The sequence below is a fragment of the Nilaparvata lugens genome, chromosome 5 (genome assembly GCF_014356525.2).
Source record: "Nilaparvata lugens isolate BPH chromosome 5, ASM1435652v1, whole genome shotgun sequence".
Classification (NCBI taxonomy): Eukaryota; Metazoa; Arthropoda; class Insecta; order Hemiptera; family Delphacidae; genus Nilaparvata; species Nilaparvata lugens.
In genome coordinates this window covers 67235496-67252087 of record NC_052508.1, presented here as the reverse complement: position 1 = coordinate 67252087, position 16592 = coordinate 67235496, and the positions used below count along the sequence as shown (strand labels likewise).

The 16592-nt window shown below is 33.4% G+C and overlaps 1 protein-coding gene across 2 annotated transcripts in view; it reads right to left on the bottom strand.

Moving 5' to 3' along the window:
• LOC111046709 (cap-specific mRNA (nucleoside-2'-O-)-methyltransferase 1) overlaps positions 1 to 16592 on the bottom strand; it is a 60421-nt gene that overhangs the window by 37764 nt on the left and 6065 nt on the right. Inside the window, exons 3-6 of one of the 2 annotated variants that reach the window (XM_039429131.1) lie at positions 11384 to 11536; positions 9060 to 9224; positions 6061 to 6228; positions 1149 to 1344 (exon numbers count right to left, since the gene is read on the bottom strand). In XM_039429131.1, the coding sequence (XP_039285065.1) occupies positions 1149 to 1344; positions 6061 to 6228; positions 9060 to 9224; positions 11384 to 11536 (682 nt within the window). Of the gene's footprint in view, positions 1 to 1148; positions 1345 to 3515; positions 3684 to 6060; positions 6229 to 9059; positions 9225 to 11383; positions 11537 to 16592 lie in introns of both variants that reach the window. The other variant, XM_039429130.1, reaches the window with a different exon arrangement.

Genomic DNA, 16592 nt, shown 5'->3' with positions numbered 1-16592 from the left:
GGGGATGGCTCACATCAACTTTTCCCCTAAAAACCGGTTTTAAAAGGGGACAGGTTGACGGGGTGTCAAGTGGGTGTCAAGTCGGGGTGGCACCTAGACGCGTTCCCCCAGCGTCACACTGCTTCACAGTAAAGAAAAACGTGGACTATCGGCTTGAGATAACAGTAAATGATAATACATCAACAACCAATTTATTAATATTGATATTGAATACAAGACCAGGTTTATTCAAACCCTTATTGTGAAGACAGTACTTGAAAAATCTTGTCAAATATTGTTCGAAAAATCTGGTGTGGCGCACTCACACAACTTTCCTTGCCGTTATGAAAATTGACCACCTGACGCTAGTGTTCCCGCGCATCTCAAGTCTACTATTCAAAGATTTTAGCCAGCTGGTGACATGACAGGACAATAATGCTGGAGACACACAATGTCTGCTATCTCTTCATAGTGAATGATCTAATAGAATCAACTGTTGCCAACAGTTTGCAATTAAATAATCACATTTTTTTCGAATTTCGAGCTTATTTTTAATTTTAGGTGAAAATGTTACTGGACATTAATTGTAGAGATTCTAAAATCAAACTTTGCATAGATGGGGCGGAGCTCCTGAAATTTTTACAGATATAAGACTTGTGGTAGTTGATAGAGCTTATCAATGACTATCTTAGGTATGGATTTGATCAAAATCGTTGGAGCCGTTTTTGAAAAAATCGCGAAAAACCCTGTTTTTGACAACATTTTCGTTATTTTAGCCGCCATCTTGAATTGCATTTTATCGAAAATGTTCGTGTCGGATCCTTATAGTGTAAGGACCTTAAGTTCCAAATTTCAAGTCATTCCGTTAATTGGGAGATGAGATATCGTGTACACAGACGCACATACACTCATACACACCCACACACACACACCACCACACACACACACACAACACACACACACACACACACACACACACACACACACACCACACACACACACATTCAGACCATACCCAAAAACCACTTTTTTGGACCCAGGGGACCTTGAAACGTATAGAAATTTAGAAATTTGGGTACCTTAATTTTTTTCGGAAAGCAATACTTTCCTTACCTATGGTAATAGGGCAAGGAAAGTAAAAATAGAAACTTCATTGCTATTGTACTTACCATAGTAAGTTTCAAACGATTCTGGAGTGCCAGCCATGAAATCAGCCAGCTTAAAATCGTTAGTCTCATTGGCCAAAGTGAAGCCAATACCTTTCGCCTGCCAATTCTTTCTGTAGAGCACATATTCTGAAAACCCTCCAGGCCCGGCACAAACGTCGGCAAAATATAGCAGGTCCTTTTCTCCTACCAATGGTTTCTGCAATTCAACAACATTCTTCTAATTCGAGTCATCACTTACGCTCATTGATGAATCTTATAAACAGAATATTAAGTTTTTTTTTGGCCCTGCATAATTCTTGCTCATATTAAAATACAAAAATACAATAGTTTTTGGCGTGACTGGAATAAAAAGCCTTGAGCTCCAGCCACGAGTTCTAAAAATGAGAAATATTTTTTTTTAAATCTAATAACAGCAGTTCAAATTAAATAATTCTGTTGATGGATGATAATCTATGGATGTTGAATTTTATCAATAATACAAATACTTGATAAACAAAATATAAATGCACAAAAAATTAATATAATAATAATAATTGTCGAGTTTTTATAAACTTACACAACAATAAATAATTAATATTGCCAAAATTGGTGATTCAGCCAACTCAGTTCTCAATTTTAAAATAATAGTTTTGTTTTACCCACGATTTTATTAATCTCAATTATTTGGTTTTTGCTATTTTATCCTATTCTGAAATTTTATTAATTAGTTCTTTACTGTGATATTTAAATTGATTGATTGATTGATTGATTGAGTACTTTATTTATGTAGATTACAATATATACTGGCTTATACACTTATATACAATAGCTTACAATACAGCAAATTATAGATGAATTTACATAATATAGACTAAGAAAATAATTATAGAACTGTATATGATATGAAAAAGCAGTTTGTAATATAATAACTATAGATAATAATCATTGTTATGCATCTACATAAATTGGCGGAGCTTTGGACATATCAATGTCCATTCTTCGGAAAGAATATTAAAAATATCCTCCCCACTAACTCTCTACCAAAATTGGTGTTTACTAGATGTTAATGAAGTAAAATTGATATTGAAAGCATTTACTATAGTTGAACGTATATTATAAGGGATTGTGCGACGGGTAAATTGATGTGTATTTTTATTAATAAAAAGAATTAAATTAGTCACAAAAGTTTGACGTAACGTTGGTAGATCTATCTCTTCAAATATTAATCTGCTGGGATAGAGTCTGGGTCTTCCAAGCGCAGCTCTAATAATATGCTTTTGTATTATAAAAAGTTTTTTTAAAATGAGTGTCATACGCTGCTCCCCATAATTCTATATTATAATGGAAAAGTGAATGAGCATAATAAATCATTTAAGCGTAGTAAATCGTTCTCAAACTATTCGAGTCTTTCAATTGGTTAATCCTGTAAAAAATTGTTATTAAATATTTCAGTTTGAAGCTTAGATTCTGAATGTGTATTTATTTATTTATTTGTTTATACATTAATAGATACAATCATTCTCAACTATGAATGATTGGGAAAGGAACAACAGGCTTAAAGCCCAAAACTGTTCCTTTCCCAAATTTAGATAGAAATTGTCCAAAAATAGGTTATGTTTACACTACACGTTTTTTGTCCAATTTTGAGTCCAAAATATTTATAAACTAGGAATTTAGAATTTAGGAAAGTTGTAAACCAAATTAAATAATAATACTTCACTAAATCATCACTAATAACTGAAAATACTGTATTAATAATTGAAAATTTTAAAACTCGAAAAGAAACTCAAACGTACTCCTAAAACAACAGCTTTATGTATGTCCCATTTAATATGCTGATTCACGGAAACACCTAAATATTTGATTGATTTAACTCTTTCTTTAAATTATTTCTTAAATATGTGAATATTTCCTATTTTAGTGATAACAATGTGATATGTTTCTTCCATATTTGGTTTTGAAGCATCTAAATTTAAAAATATACTTTGTGAAAATAATTAAGGACTGAACATTTTGTGAAGTGAACAACTACAAGACTTAACCTATTTCGGACTATGTGTAACCTTATCTGAATTTGGAAGAGGAATAGCAAAAGGTTACCTTATTTTTTCTCTTCCCATCATTTTCATGATGTACTTATTGTATCAATCAATAAAGAATAAAGTAAGTAATTGTGTTCTGATGGATAAATTACATAATAAGTATGTGTTAACCTATTTCGAACTATGTGTAACCTTATCTAAATTTGGAAGAGGAATAGCAAAAGGTTACCTTATTTTTTTTCTCTTCCTATCACTTTGATGATGTACTTATTGTATGAATCAATAAAGAATAAAGATGGAAATGAAGTAAAAGAACGTTTAAAACTGATAATTCTTTCAAACTTACACCTTTGTGATCCAGTGGTTCCGTAAACATTTTTCCAAATACTTTATCCATATTGGCCATTTTCATAGCAGCTCTATTTTGAAAAATACCATGTCTAATAGTTTCGAAAGGATTAGCTCGTTTCACAGCCATATTTAACGACATGGGATCCAAATCATCGAATACCGTCTGTAACAAGAATTTGAATATTATTATTATTATTATTATTATTATTATTATTATTATTAGTTATGCTCAAAAAATGAGTGAGAAATTAGCAACACTATAGAATGCTTCACTTGAAACGGAACGCTCTCAACTTATTGCTTTAATTGAAAAAATCAGGTGTGGCGCACTCACACAACTTTCCTTGCCGTTATGAAAATTGATCACCTGACGCTAGTGTTCCCGCGCATCTCAAGTCTACTATTCAAAGATTTGAGCCAGCTGGTGACAGGGCAATAACGCTGGAGACACACATGAGGTCTGCTATCTCTTCATAGTGAATGATTTAATAGAATCAACAATAATTAGCAATTGAATAATCTCATTTTCTCGAATTTAAAGCTTATTTTCAATTTTAGGTGAAAATGTTAGTGAACATTAATTGTAGAGATTTTCATGCTCAATCTACTCCACTTGATTTTTTTTGTTTCAATTGTATCTGAAGCCTGATAATTGAGAATCTATCTGCATTGATGAGGCGAAGCTCCTGAAATGATTACAGATATGGGACTTGTGGCAGTTGATAGAGCTTATCGATGACTATTTTAGGTATAAATTTGATCAAAATCGTTGGAGCCGTTTCCGAGAAAATCACGAAAAACCCTGTTTTTGACAAAATTTTCGCCATTTTAGCCGCCATCTTGAATTGCATTTGATCGAAGTTGTTCGGGTCGGATCCTTATAGTGAAAGGACCTTAAGTTCCAAATTTCAAGTCATTCCGTTAATTGGGAGATGAGATATCGTGTACACAGACGCACATACACTTATACACACACACACACACACACACACACACACACACACATACAGACCAATACCCAAAAACCACTTTTTTGGACTCAGGGCACCTTGAAACGTATAGAAATTGGGGTACCTTAATTTTTTCCGGAAAGCAATACTTTCCTTACCTATGGTAATAGGGCAAGGAAAGTAAAAATATGATTTGATACTATGAAGCATGCAAAGCGAGTCTATGTAAAAATGAATGATATCTCTATAAAACCTCTATTAATTTGTAATTCATGGATTGAAATAAATGCTTCACAATGTGAATGTAACGAGATTGCCTTGTTAAACCCCAAGAAAAACAATTGGCCATGTTACCCAATTGCAAGGTAACAAAGAATTAAATACAAGACTTTGATGCTTGTTGTAGTTATAATACAGGGCCCGGCATAAAATAGCGCTATGCGCTTTAAGGCTGTGCAAAGGCTAAAAATAAACTTTCTACTGGTGAAATTTTTCAATGTTTCTCGATTTGTATTATCATCAAGCTATCAAAATGAAAAGGTTTTCTCAGGAAAACATTATTTTTACGATCATTACTTTTCGAGATATGAGCGCCTGAAGTTTACATTTTTGGGACAGAACATTTCAAATTCGGTAAGAGATAACTCCATAAAATTTGGAGGATAAATTCTTCATAGTATTTTTGATTGAATAAAACAAAAATTTTCTAAAAATATAAATTCTTGAGGAAGTTATTCAATTTACTAAAAATAGCAAAAAATAACTTTTGTTGAGTTATTTTGGTCATTTTTGGTAAATTGAATAACTTTCTCAAGAAACGATATTTTCAGAAAATTTTGTTTTATTCAATCAATAATACCATGAAGAATTTATCCTCTAAATTTTATGGGGTTATCTCTTACCGAATTTGAAATATTCTGTCCCAAAAATTTAAACTTTAGGCGCTCATATCTCAAAAAGTAATGATCGAAAAAATAATGTTTTCGTGAGAAAAGTTTTTCATTTTGATAGCTTGATGATATACAAATCGAAAAACATTGAAAAATATCACGAGTAGAAATTTTATTTCTAGTCTTTGCACAGCTTTAAATTATTTCTTTAATATGTGAATATTTCCTATTTTAGTGTTAACAATGTGATATGTTTCTTCCATATTTGATTTTGAAGCATCAAAATTTAAAAATCTACTTTGTGAAATAATTAAGGACTGAAAATTTTGTGAAGTGAACAACCACAAGACTTAACCTATTTCGGACTATGTGTAACCTTATCTGAATTTGGAAGAGGAATAGCACAAGGTTACCTTATTTTTTCTCTCCTATCATTTTGATGATGTACTTATTGTATCAATCAATAAAGAATAAAGTAAGTAATTGTGTACTGATGGATAAATTACATAATAAGTATGTGTTAACCTATTTCGAACTATGTGTAACCTTATCTAAATTTGGAAGAGGAATAGCACAAGGTTACCTTATTTTTTCTCTTCCTATCATTTTGATGATGTACTTATTGTATGAATCAATAAAGAATAAAGAATGAAACTGAAGTAAAACAACGTTTAAAACTGATAATTAATTTCAAACTTACACCTTTGTGATCCAGTGGTTCCGTAAACATTTTTCCAAATACTTTATCCATATTGGCCATTTTCATAGCAGCTCTATTTTGAAAAATACCATGTCTAATAGTTTCGAAAGGATTAGCTCGTTTCACAGCCATATTTAACGACATGGGATCCAAATCATCGAATACCGACTGTAACAAGAATTTGAATATTATTATTATTATTATTATTATTATTATTATTAGTTATGCTCAAAAAATGAGTGAGAAATGAGAAACACTATAGAATGCTTCACTTGAAACGGAACGCTCTCAACTTATTGCTTTAATTGAAAAAATCTGGTGTGGCGCACTCACACAACTTTCCTTGCCGTTATGAAAATTGATCACCTGACGCTAGTGTTCCCGCGCATCTCAAGTCTACTATTCAAAGATTTGAGCCAGCTGGTGACAGGGCAATAACGCTGGAGACACACATGAGGTCTGCTATCTCTTCATAGTGAATGATTTAATAGAATCAACAATAATTAGCATGAATAATCACATTTTCTCGAATTTAAAGCTTATTTTCAATTTTAGGTGAAAATGTTACTGAACATTAATTGTAGAGATTTTCATGCTCAATCTACTCCACTTGATTTTTTTTGTTTAAATTGTATCTGAAGCCTGATAATTGAGAATCTATCTGCATTGATGAGGCGAAGCTCCTGAAATTATTACAGATATGGGACTTGTGGCAGTTAATAGAGCTTATCGATGACTATTTTAGGTATAAATTTGATTAAAATCGTTGGAGCCGTTTCCGAGAAAATCACGAAAAAACCCTGCTTTTGACAAAATTTTCGCCATTTTAGCCGCCATCTTGAATTGCATTTGATCGAAGTTGTTCGTGTCGGATCCTTATAGTGAAAGGACCTTAAGTTCCAAATTTCAAGTCATTCCGTTAATTGGGAGATGAGATATCGTGTACACAGACGCACATACACTTATATACACACACACACACACATACAGACCAATACCCAAAAACCACTTTTTTGGACTCAGGGCACCTTGAAACGTATAGAAATTGGGGTACCTTAATTTTTTCCGGAAAGCAATACTTTCCTTACCTATGGTAATAGGGCAAGGAAAGTAAAAATATGATTTGATACTATGAAGCATGCAAAGCGAGTCTATGTAAAATTAATGATATCTCTATAAAACCTCCATTAATTTGTAATTCATGGATTGAAATAAATGCTTCACAATGTGAATGTAACGAGATTGCCTTGTAAAAACAATTGGTTTCCCAATAAAAACAATTGGCCATGTTACCCAATTGCAAGGTAACAAAAAATTAAATACAAGACTTTGATGCTTGTTGTAGTTATAATACAGGGCCCGGCATAAAATAGCGCTATGCGCTTTAAGGCTGTGCAAAGGCTAAAAATGAACTTTCTACTGGTGAAGTTTTTCAATGTTTCTCGATTTGTGTATCATCAAGCTATCAAAATGAAAAGTTTCTCAGGAAAACATTATTTTTCCGATCATCACTTTTTGAAATATGAGCGCCTGAAGTTTAAATTTTGGGACAGAACATTTCAAATTCGGTAAGAGATAACTCCATAAAATTTGGAGGATAAATCTTCATAGTATTTTTGATTGAATAAAACAAAAATTTTCTAAAAATATAAATTCTTGAGGAAGTTATTCAATTTACTAAAAATAGCAGAAAATAACTTTTGTTGAGTTATTTTGGTAATTGAATAACTTTCTCAAGAAACGATATTTTCAGAAAATTTTGTTTTATTAAATCAATAATACCATGAAGAATTTATCCTCTAAATTTTATGGGGTTATCTCTTACCGAATTTGAAATATTCTGTCCCAAAAATTTAAACTTTAGGCGCTCATTTCAATTATCTTGGCAATGATCTAACCTATGATACGGATAAAGATATTCATAACAAAGTATCAAAGTTACAACTAATATGTGGCAATATTCATAGAAACCTCAAAAATAAAACAAGGCAGGATACTAGAATCAAATTCTTCAATACCATCGCTGTACCAACGCTGCTTTACGGAAGTGAGAATTGGATCCACACACGTAGAGTAGACAGCAAGATTCAAGCTGCAGAAATGAGGTTTCTAAGAAGTGTGTTTGGCTGCACTAGAGCAGATAGAATCAGAAATGAGGAGATAAGAAGAGCTTTATCTGTTACACCTTACATGGAAAAATCATTCAAAACAGAATAAATGGTGCAGTCATTTGAATAGAATGCCTCCTGGACGAATACCTTTGGAGGCTAAATGCTATAAACTACTGGGAAAAGAGACGTGGGAAGACCGAGGAAAAGATGGGTGCCGGAACAGGTTCTTTAACAAACCTAATCCTTGAAGTGAAGAAGAAGAAGAAGAGAAGAAGAAGAAGAAGAAGAAGAAGAAGAAGAAGAGAAGAAGAAGAAGAAGAAGGCGCTCATATCTCAAAAAGTAATGATCGAAAAAAAAAATGTTTTCGTGAGAAAAGTTTTTCATTTTGATAGCTTGATGATACACAAATCGAAAAACATTGAAAAATATCACCAGTAGAAATTTTATTTCTAGTCTTTGCACAGCCTTAAATGATTGGGTGGCTCGTTAGAGTGAGTGATAACGCGCCGGTCTAATAATCAAGAGAACTCGAGTTCGAATCTCGACCGGAGCAAAAGGTTTTTGACCACAGCACAATCACATAGAAACGGCCACCCCGTCTTTCGGAGGAGACGATAAGCCACTGGTCCCGACTCCCTAAAAAGTAGTCGCCATCTCTCATCATCATCCCTCTCACGCACAAGCTTATGTGGGCATCACCTCAGTATTATTATTATATTATTATTATTATTATTATTATTAATCAAGATTTAGAGCAGTTCTGAGCAAATACCTGTTGTTTTTACCCACAATCTTGTACTGAATATGAATAAATAATTACAAATTCTGATTTCAATATCACAAGTTTCAATCGAAACAGTGCAGTTTGAGAAATGAGATTGACTTACCTTTTTCTCGAGAATTTTAAATAGGAGATCCGGATCGACAAAATCAGAAAATGAGTCCATAACTAGGATTTTCTCGCCTTCTTTGGGCCAGTCTCGCATGCTTTCTTCAGTCAATTCAGCCATGAAGCAGTGCAGCCAATCCGGTTTCTCCTCCACACTCACAACCTGTTCAACAATTCATTCATAATTTACTAAAATCTTGATCGATTCTTCAAATCACAACTAGATTGTATATAGTGAGGTCCACGTTATAATGGCAGTGTTTGATTAGCCATGGTATTGCTGGAAGTACTGGTTTTTTAAAACCATTTCCCAATTACAACTGACAACTTCTCGATTTCAAATCGTACGTTCTCAAATTGAAATGATACTTTCTCAAATAAAATTCACTATTCTCAATTACAAGTGATGACTTCTCAAATACAATAATTGATTATTCTCATTTACATCTGACGTTTTCTCAAATACAAATGACTATTCTCAATTACATTTGATACTTTCTCAAATACAGTTGGAAAAGGTGTAGATGATTTCCAAAACTTGGAAGAGGTATAAAATTGAATCGATAAATAAATAATGATGGAAATTAATAAAATATTGCATTAATTCATAAGCTAATGGATAATGATAATGTCTTCCTCTTCTTTTAGGTGGCTCGTTGGAGTAAGTGATAACGCGCCGGTCTAATAATCAAGAGAACCCGAGTTCGAATCTCGACCGAGGCAAAAAGTATTTTACCACAGCACAATCACATGAATACGGCTTCCACCCCATCTTTCGGAGGAGACGATAAGCCGTCGGTCCCGACTCCCTAAAAAGTAGTCATCTCTCATCATCACTCTCACTCATTACCCACGCACAAGCCTTAGAGCTTATGTGGGCATCACCCTCAGTATTATTATTATTTGGCTAAGTCTTATCAAAATCATATATGGGGTCGGCATTTCCCTCCTTCAGCCGTCTCCTCCACAAAATCCTGTACATCTCCTCGCCGTGTCTCCAACCCTTCTCCCGCGGATCAGCCTCCACTCTGTCTCTTCACCTTATCCTTAGATTTCCTCGCTCTCTCGTGCCACCCAGATCCAAATCCTACACCCTCCGTCCCATATAATACTCCTCACGTCTCCTCACATGACCAAACCACCTCATCCTGGCCTCCTGCATCTTCGTCCCCAATGAATAATGCTATAGTGAGGTCCACGTTATACTGGCAGAGGAGAAAGATACGACAACAACGTTGCCGATCCTCAGTCTTGTCAATGCCTTCTAAAGACGGTAGCTGATATAGGTTTATTTATGTAATATTAACTGTTCATTCTTGTTTAAAATAATAATTATATTTTATTAAGCAATAAATTATATTTTTCAATAATTTCATAATTAAGATGATATATTTTGTTAATTATCAATTCTAATATTGTTGAAAGACGATCTGGCAACAGAGCAAAGCGAGAGATAGTGCTATCCGCTTTGTTGAATGAAAGACAAGGATAGCAATACCATTGCTACACAAACACTGCCATTATAACATGGACCTTACTATAATGTGAATCATTATCATTAAACAAAATATTTGCAGTAACATAAGTCTTCGGAGTGGTTTACAGCGTTCAACTTTGTATTATAATCATTATATTTTTTATTAAGCAAGAAACTATATTTTTCAATAATTCATAATTAAGATGAAATATTTTGTTAATTAATTATCAATTCTACATTGTTGAAAGACGATCTGGCAACAGAGCAAAGCAAGAAAGAGATAGTGCTATCCGCTTTGTTGAATGAAAGACAAGGATAGCAATACAATTGCTAAATAAAGACTGCCATTATAACATGGACCTCACTATAATGTGAATCATTATCATTAAACAAAATATTTGCAGTAACAGAAGTCTTCGGAGTGGTTTACAGCGTTCAACTTTGTATTTTCGTTTAATAATAATTATTGAATAAATGATACTCGTAGTTCCTGTCAATTCATTGAAACTTGCAAACTCAGCTGAAAAATTACCTAACTAAAACCATAGAGAAACAATAGCATAAGTAGATATCCCATGCTATACGGCGTTTATGTCGCAACTTTTACTGTTATCTCCGATAAGTTCATGTAATTCTTTCCCGTGAAGCTGTGTGACACTGGTAGTCTCTCATATTGTGCCGTTCATACACTCTCACCCCAAAAAAACAGTAAAATTCGACAATAATCATCAGTAATCGGCTTGAGATAACAGTAAAAGTTGCGACGTAAACGCCCTATACCATGGGATATCTACTTACGCTATTGTTTCTCTATGCTAAAACTTACAAACTAACCTAAAACTTACCTCGAGTGACGAGTCCCAAGTCAAACTCTCTGCTTGCAATCCCTTGACAATTCGACCCAAACCACTTCTGCCTTTCTGCTTCGACAACTCAATTGGGTCAAGTCGACCTTGTTCATGTTTTCCCAAACCTTTTCCTCTGTAGCCCATTCCTGCCTGAAAAATAAATGGAAAAAATAGCAAGTCCCTGCTTGTTCTTCCAAAAAATATATTAAATTACAATATATTACAATGTATAACTGAAAATAGTGGAAAAATATTGCTTTAAACAACAAAAATAAAACAGCAGAGCTCTGCATGAATAGAAACGTAAATATAAACTATAAATATAATGCCTTCAATATGAATAGTAAATATGATCAGATCCAGTACTAGAAGCTATCAAGTTAAAATCTGAACAATAATGAGAGAGAATGCTAAATAAAACTGTAATTAGATAAAGCTATGAAATATAAGAAATGAATTTAGCTGAATTGAACTCTTGAGCTTAAATAATGCAATCTGGTAATTTGAGCGTGTTGAAATGCCATACATACATAATAAAATTACTAAATTAATCTACTGAGATAAAATTTATTGAAACAATGTTTCTACTTTATTCCTCTCCAATAGCCAACTCTTGGTCAAGTGTCTGAATCTATTCAAGCGTAATGCATCCTTTATTTCGACAAACTTAATATGAATGGACGTTCAAATATGGGTATTCAATTTTCACGTGAATTATCTTTCAATATCGTTAAGATCCTTCTTCGAGTACCTTCTCCATTAAGTCTGGTTTTCATTAGTAGAGTTAGGCTCGACTCACACTTACGCGACTCAGGTCGAGAAGAGACTCGACTCTAGTCGAGAGCATGTGTTTCAAATGGTGACAGTCGCGGAGACTAGAATCGACTGGTCTGAGTGTCCCCATTTGGAAACACATGCTTTCGACAAGAGTCAAGTCTCTTCTCGACCTGAGTCGCGTAAGTGTGAGTCGAGCCTAACTCTACTAATGAAAACCAGACTTAATGGAGAAGGTACTCTCCAGTCTAAACAACTGGGGATTTGTTTTCTAAATGAAAGGCTGAAAAGACATAACTTCACTAATCATGGGTTGCATCTAAATCGATCTGGCAAAGTAATCTTTTGTAATAGATTGGCAGAGCTGATTGAAAGCCGTTTGCAATCCTCTGGTTTAAAAACAGTAAAAAAAAACAAATAACGATTTTTTAGTAAATTGGCTCAAAACAGGGAAAGGGAAATAGCTACAAATGCTAGAGATAGAGTAGCACAAGATGGTAAGGTTTTTAGTATTTATCATCAAAATATTCAGTATCTTCGCAACAAAATTGACAGATTAGAAGTATTTCTTAAACAGGAGGATCCTGACATTGTTATTTTCACAGAGCATGGCTTAAAAATAAAGGAAATAAATCAAGTTAGGATTCCAGGCTATTCACTGAGATCAGAATTTTGTAGAATAGCTCATAGAAGTGGTGGTGTATGTATATTCACTAGCAATGCTAAACATACCCAAACTTATGAACTGGATTTTGTTAAGAGATTTTCTGTTGAGATGGATTTAGAGGTGACGGGACTAAGGTTAAAAATTGATGATCGATTTGAGGTAGCAGTATTAGGTATCTATATGTCACCAAATGGAGACTGGCAAAAATTTTGTGAGCTGCTCCATACACTTTTGGAAATTACAATCGCTCGTTTCACAAATGTTATAGTAGTAGGAGATTTCAATACCGATTTTGCCAGGCAGGATAAAATGACAGAGGATATTAGAGATATTATTAATATGAATAATTTAGAAATTAAGGTCCACGAATATACAAGAGTAACTCGAACTTCACAGACAATTATTGATAATATCCTCACAAATATAGAAGGTTGTAATGTCAGGTTACGTAGCTCAGATCTATCAGATCATAACTATCAAATTTTAGATGTTAAGTTGCAGGGCCAGAATCCAAGCAGAAAAAAAACTTTTGTGAAAGAAATTCAGCAATATGAGCTAGGAAATATAAATTGTTTGAAGCAGGAACTGCTTCAAGAAAATTGGAGTAGTGTTTATAACAGTTGTAACCTAAATTACAAATATAAGCAATTCATTGATACTCTAAGATTTCACATTAGTGTATGCTGTCCAATAAAAAAAGTCAAAGTAAAAAGTAAATTAAACAAAGTAGATGAATGGATAACTGAAGATATTCTTACTCAAAGAAATATTGTTAGGGAAGCTTATGAGGAATTTAAATTAGTGAGGGATGTTCCAAGTGAAGTCAAATACAAATGTCTAAAGAAAAACTATGCAAAAGAAGTGAGGAAAGCTAAGTGTAAGAAAACAGCTGAAATATTAACAACTAGTACCAATTTTAACTCTGCTGTTTGGGAGGTAATTAATAGAAATAGGAGAGCAGCTCAAAAAGATACAGTTAATAATGTCCCTAGGATAATCGATGAACATGGAAATTATTTGGATGATAGTATAGACATTTGTAACTTTTTCAATAAGTATTATCAACAGGTTGCATATAATCTCCAAAAGTCACTGAACACTAATACTTATAATACAACTACATTAAATGCTGAGCCAATTGAAAAGGTATTCAAATTTCATCCATTATCAAGAGATGAGTTGTCAAGAATAATAAAAAATTTGAATAACAAAAAAACAGTAGGATTGGATGGGGTCTCAAGCAAAATTCTAAAAGAATGTGAAAATGAATTACTGGACCCTTTATTGCATCTCCTTAATACTTCACTAGAGCAGGGTATTTTCCCTGATGATCTGAAACAAGGAAAAATTTTGCCAATTTTCAAGAGCGGTGATTCTGAAAGAGTTGAAAATTATAGACCCATTAGTATTCTAAATGTAATAAGTAAATTTTTGAAAGAGTAGTTTTAAATAGGCTATTGATGCACCTGGAAGAAATTAATTTCATATGTGATGAACAGCATGGGTTCCAGAAAGGGAAATCTACTAAGACTGCAATAGTATCCCTTGTTGAAAGACTAATAGATATAATAGATTCAGGTGAGAAGGCAGCCGCAATATTTCTTGATTTATCCAAAGCTTTTGATTGTGTGAACCATAGAATATTATTGGAAATACTAAAAACTGTAGGTGTGAATGGTATAGAACTAAAATGGTTTGAATCATATCTCATAGGTAGAAACCAGTGTGTTGAGCTTACCAAGGTGGATGGGAATGGAATAGTAAAAATTAAATCTCAAAAACTGGAGGTCCAGGCTGGAGTACCTCAAGGCTCAATTCTGGGTCCCTTACTGTTTCTGTTGTATGTGAACCAATTACCAAAAGAGTTAAAAGATCACAGAGCTCTGTTGTTTGCTGATGACACATCGCTTATCTTTAACAATTATTATTAGATAGTCTAGAAATAAATGCTTTTACTGGAGTACAGTCAATTGTCCAATTCTTGAAGCAAAGGCAATTAACAATAAATAGTAAGAAATGTCAATTCCTACAATTCAAAAGTAAATATAATTCAGTAGAGGATAGAGAAATAAATGTGTTTGTAGAGGAAAATGAATTAGACCAAGAAGAGAAAGTAGCATTCTTGGGAATTTTATTGGACAGGAAATTAACATGGCATCCTTACATTGAGAGGATATGTAATAAGATATCATCTGGGGTATTTGTCCTGCGGCAGCTTGCTAGGCTGAATGATAAAAAACTACTGTTAACTGCTTACCATGGACTTATACTATCTCATATTAGGTATGCTATTTTAGTATGGGGTAATTCATCTCAACAAAATATGGACAGGGTGTTTAAGATTCAAAAGAAGGCACTCAGATGTATAGAGAAAGTGAATAGGTTAGACTCTTGTAGGCCTTTATTTAAAAAGCTTGGTCAATTAACTGTGCCATCTTTGTATGTATATGAAGTTGTAATGCATGTGAAAACGAGTGGTGTGATCCAGAATTCAGATGTTCATGAGTATAATACGCGAAACAGAGCAGATTATCATATAATGGGTCACAATAGTAGGTTATTTGAACAAAAACCAGATTATATTGGTAGGAAATTTTATAACAAGCTACCTCAAATCTTGAAAAGTAATGATGATTTGAAGATTTTCAAAAAACAAATTAAAAAATATTTAGTTGATAGAGCTTTTTATAGTGTACAAGAATTCCTTTCAAACCTAAACTAGGTTGAACTACTTAGTGTTCAATATTATGTAATAACATGATTTGTCTTATACTCCATGACTGGAGTCTTTAGGACGTAATCTTGAAAAAAAAGAAAGAAAAAAAAAAAAAGAGTCGAGTCTCTTCTCGACCTGAGTCACGTATGTGTGAGTTGAGCCTTAGTGGTAGATTTCCCCTGGACAAGTACTAGCTATCTTGTGAACTCTCTCAATGTAAAAGTTCATGGTAGAGAACTAGTTTTTAGTAGAGTAGAGTAGGATAGTACTCTACCACTTGCTTTCCCCCACCACCGCTTCACACTCTACTCTACCACTACTATGCTAAATATGAAAAAAGTTACATCAAGATAAAACTAGGAGAGAAAATCGTTTCTCGTTATTCGTTGAAACAGTTTATACAACTGTTTCATTAGTTGAATAACTGAATTGAATTCGTATAGAAAGAATGCAACTTGGAAGTGAAGTACAATAATATGTGGAAGAGGTAAAGGGACAGAAAATAAACTTAAAGCAGAGAACTGAGAGAGAGAGAGGCTGTGAGTAGGTAAAGCGGCCGGCCGGGGAAAGCCCTATACCATGGGATATCTTCTTATGATATATTTTCTCTTTCTCTATGGTACTAGTTATTTTTCATGATTGAACAAATAGCCCTAAAAACAGCCCTATTGAATACTTTATCAGGAAGTATAGCCGATCAAAATGTAGGTGATTCAAATGGTAGCAGAGTGAGAAGGGAATAGAATAATGCGCAACTACACATGCTCTCTGTTCCTCTTGCTGTCTGTTTTCCAATAACTGACAGTGCAATCAAAAACAGTGTCCTCTCAACTATAGTGAGGTTCACGTTATAATGGCAGTGGAGAAAGATCGGAGAAAAACATTGCCGATCCTTTGTCTTGTCAATGCCACGTATAGACGGTAGCTGATACAGGTTTATTAATGTAATATTAACGGTTCATTCTCGTTTAAAATAATCAATTATATTTTATTAAGCAATTATATTTTTCAATAATTTCATAATGAATTTACATAATGAAGATGATATA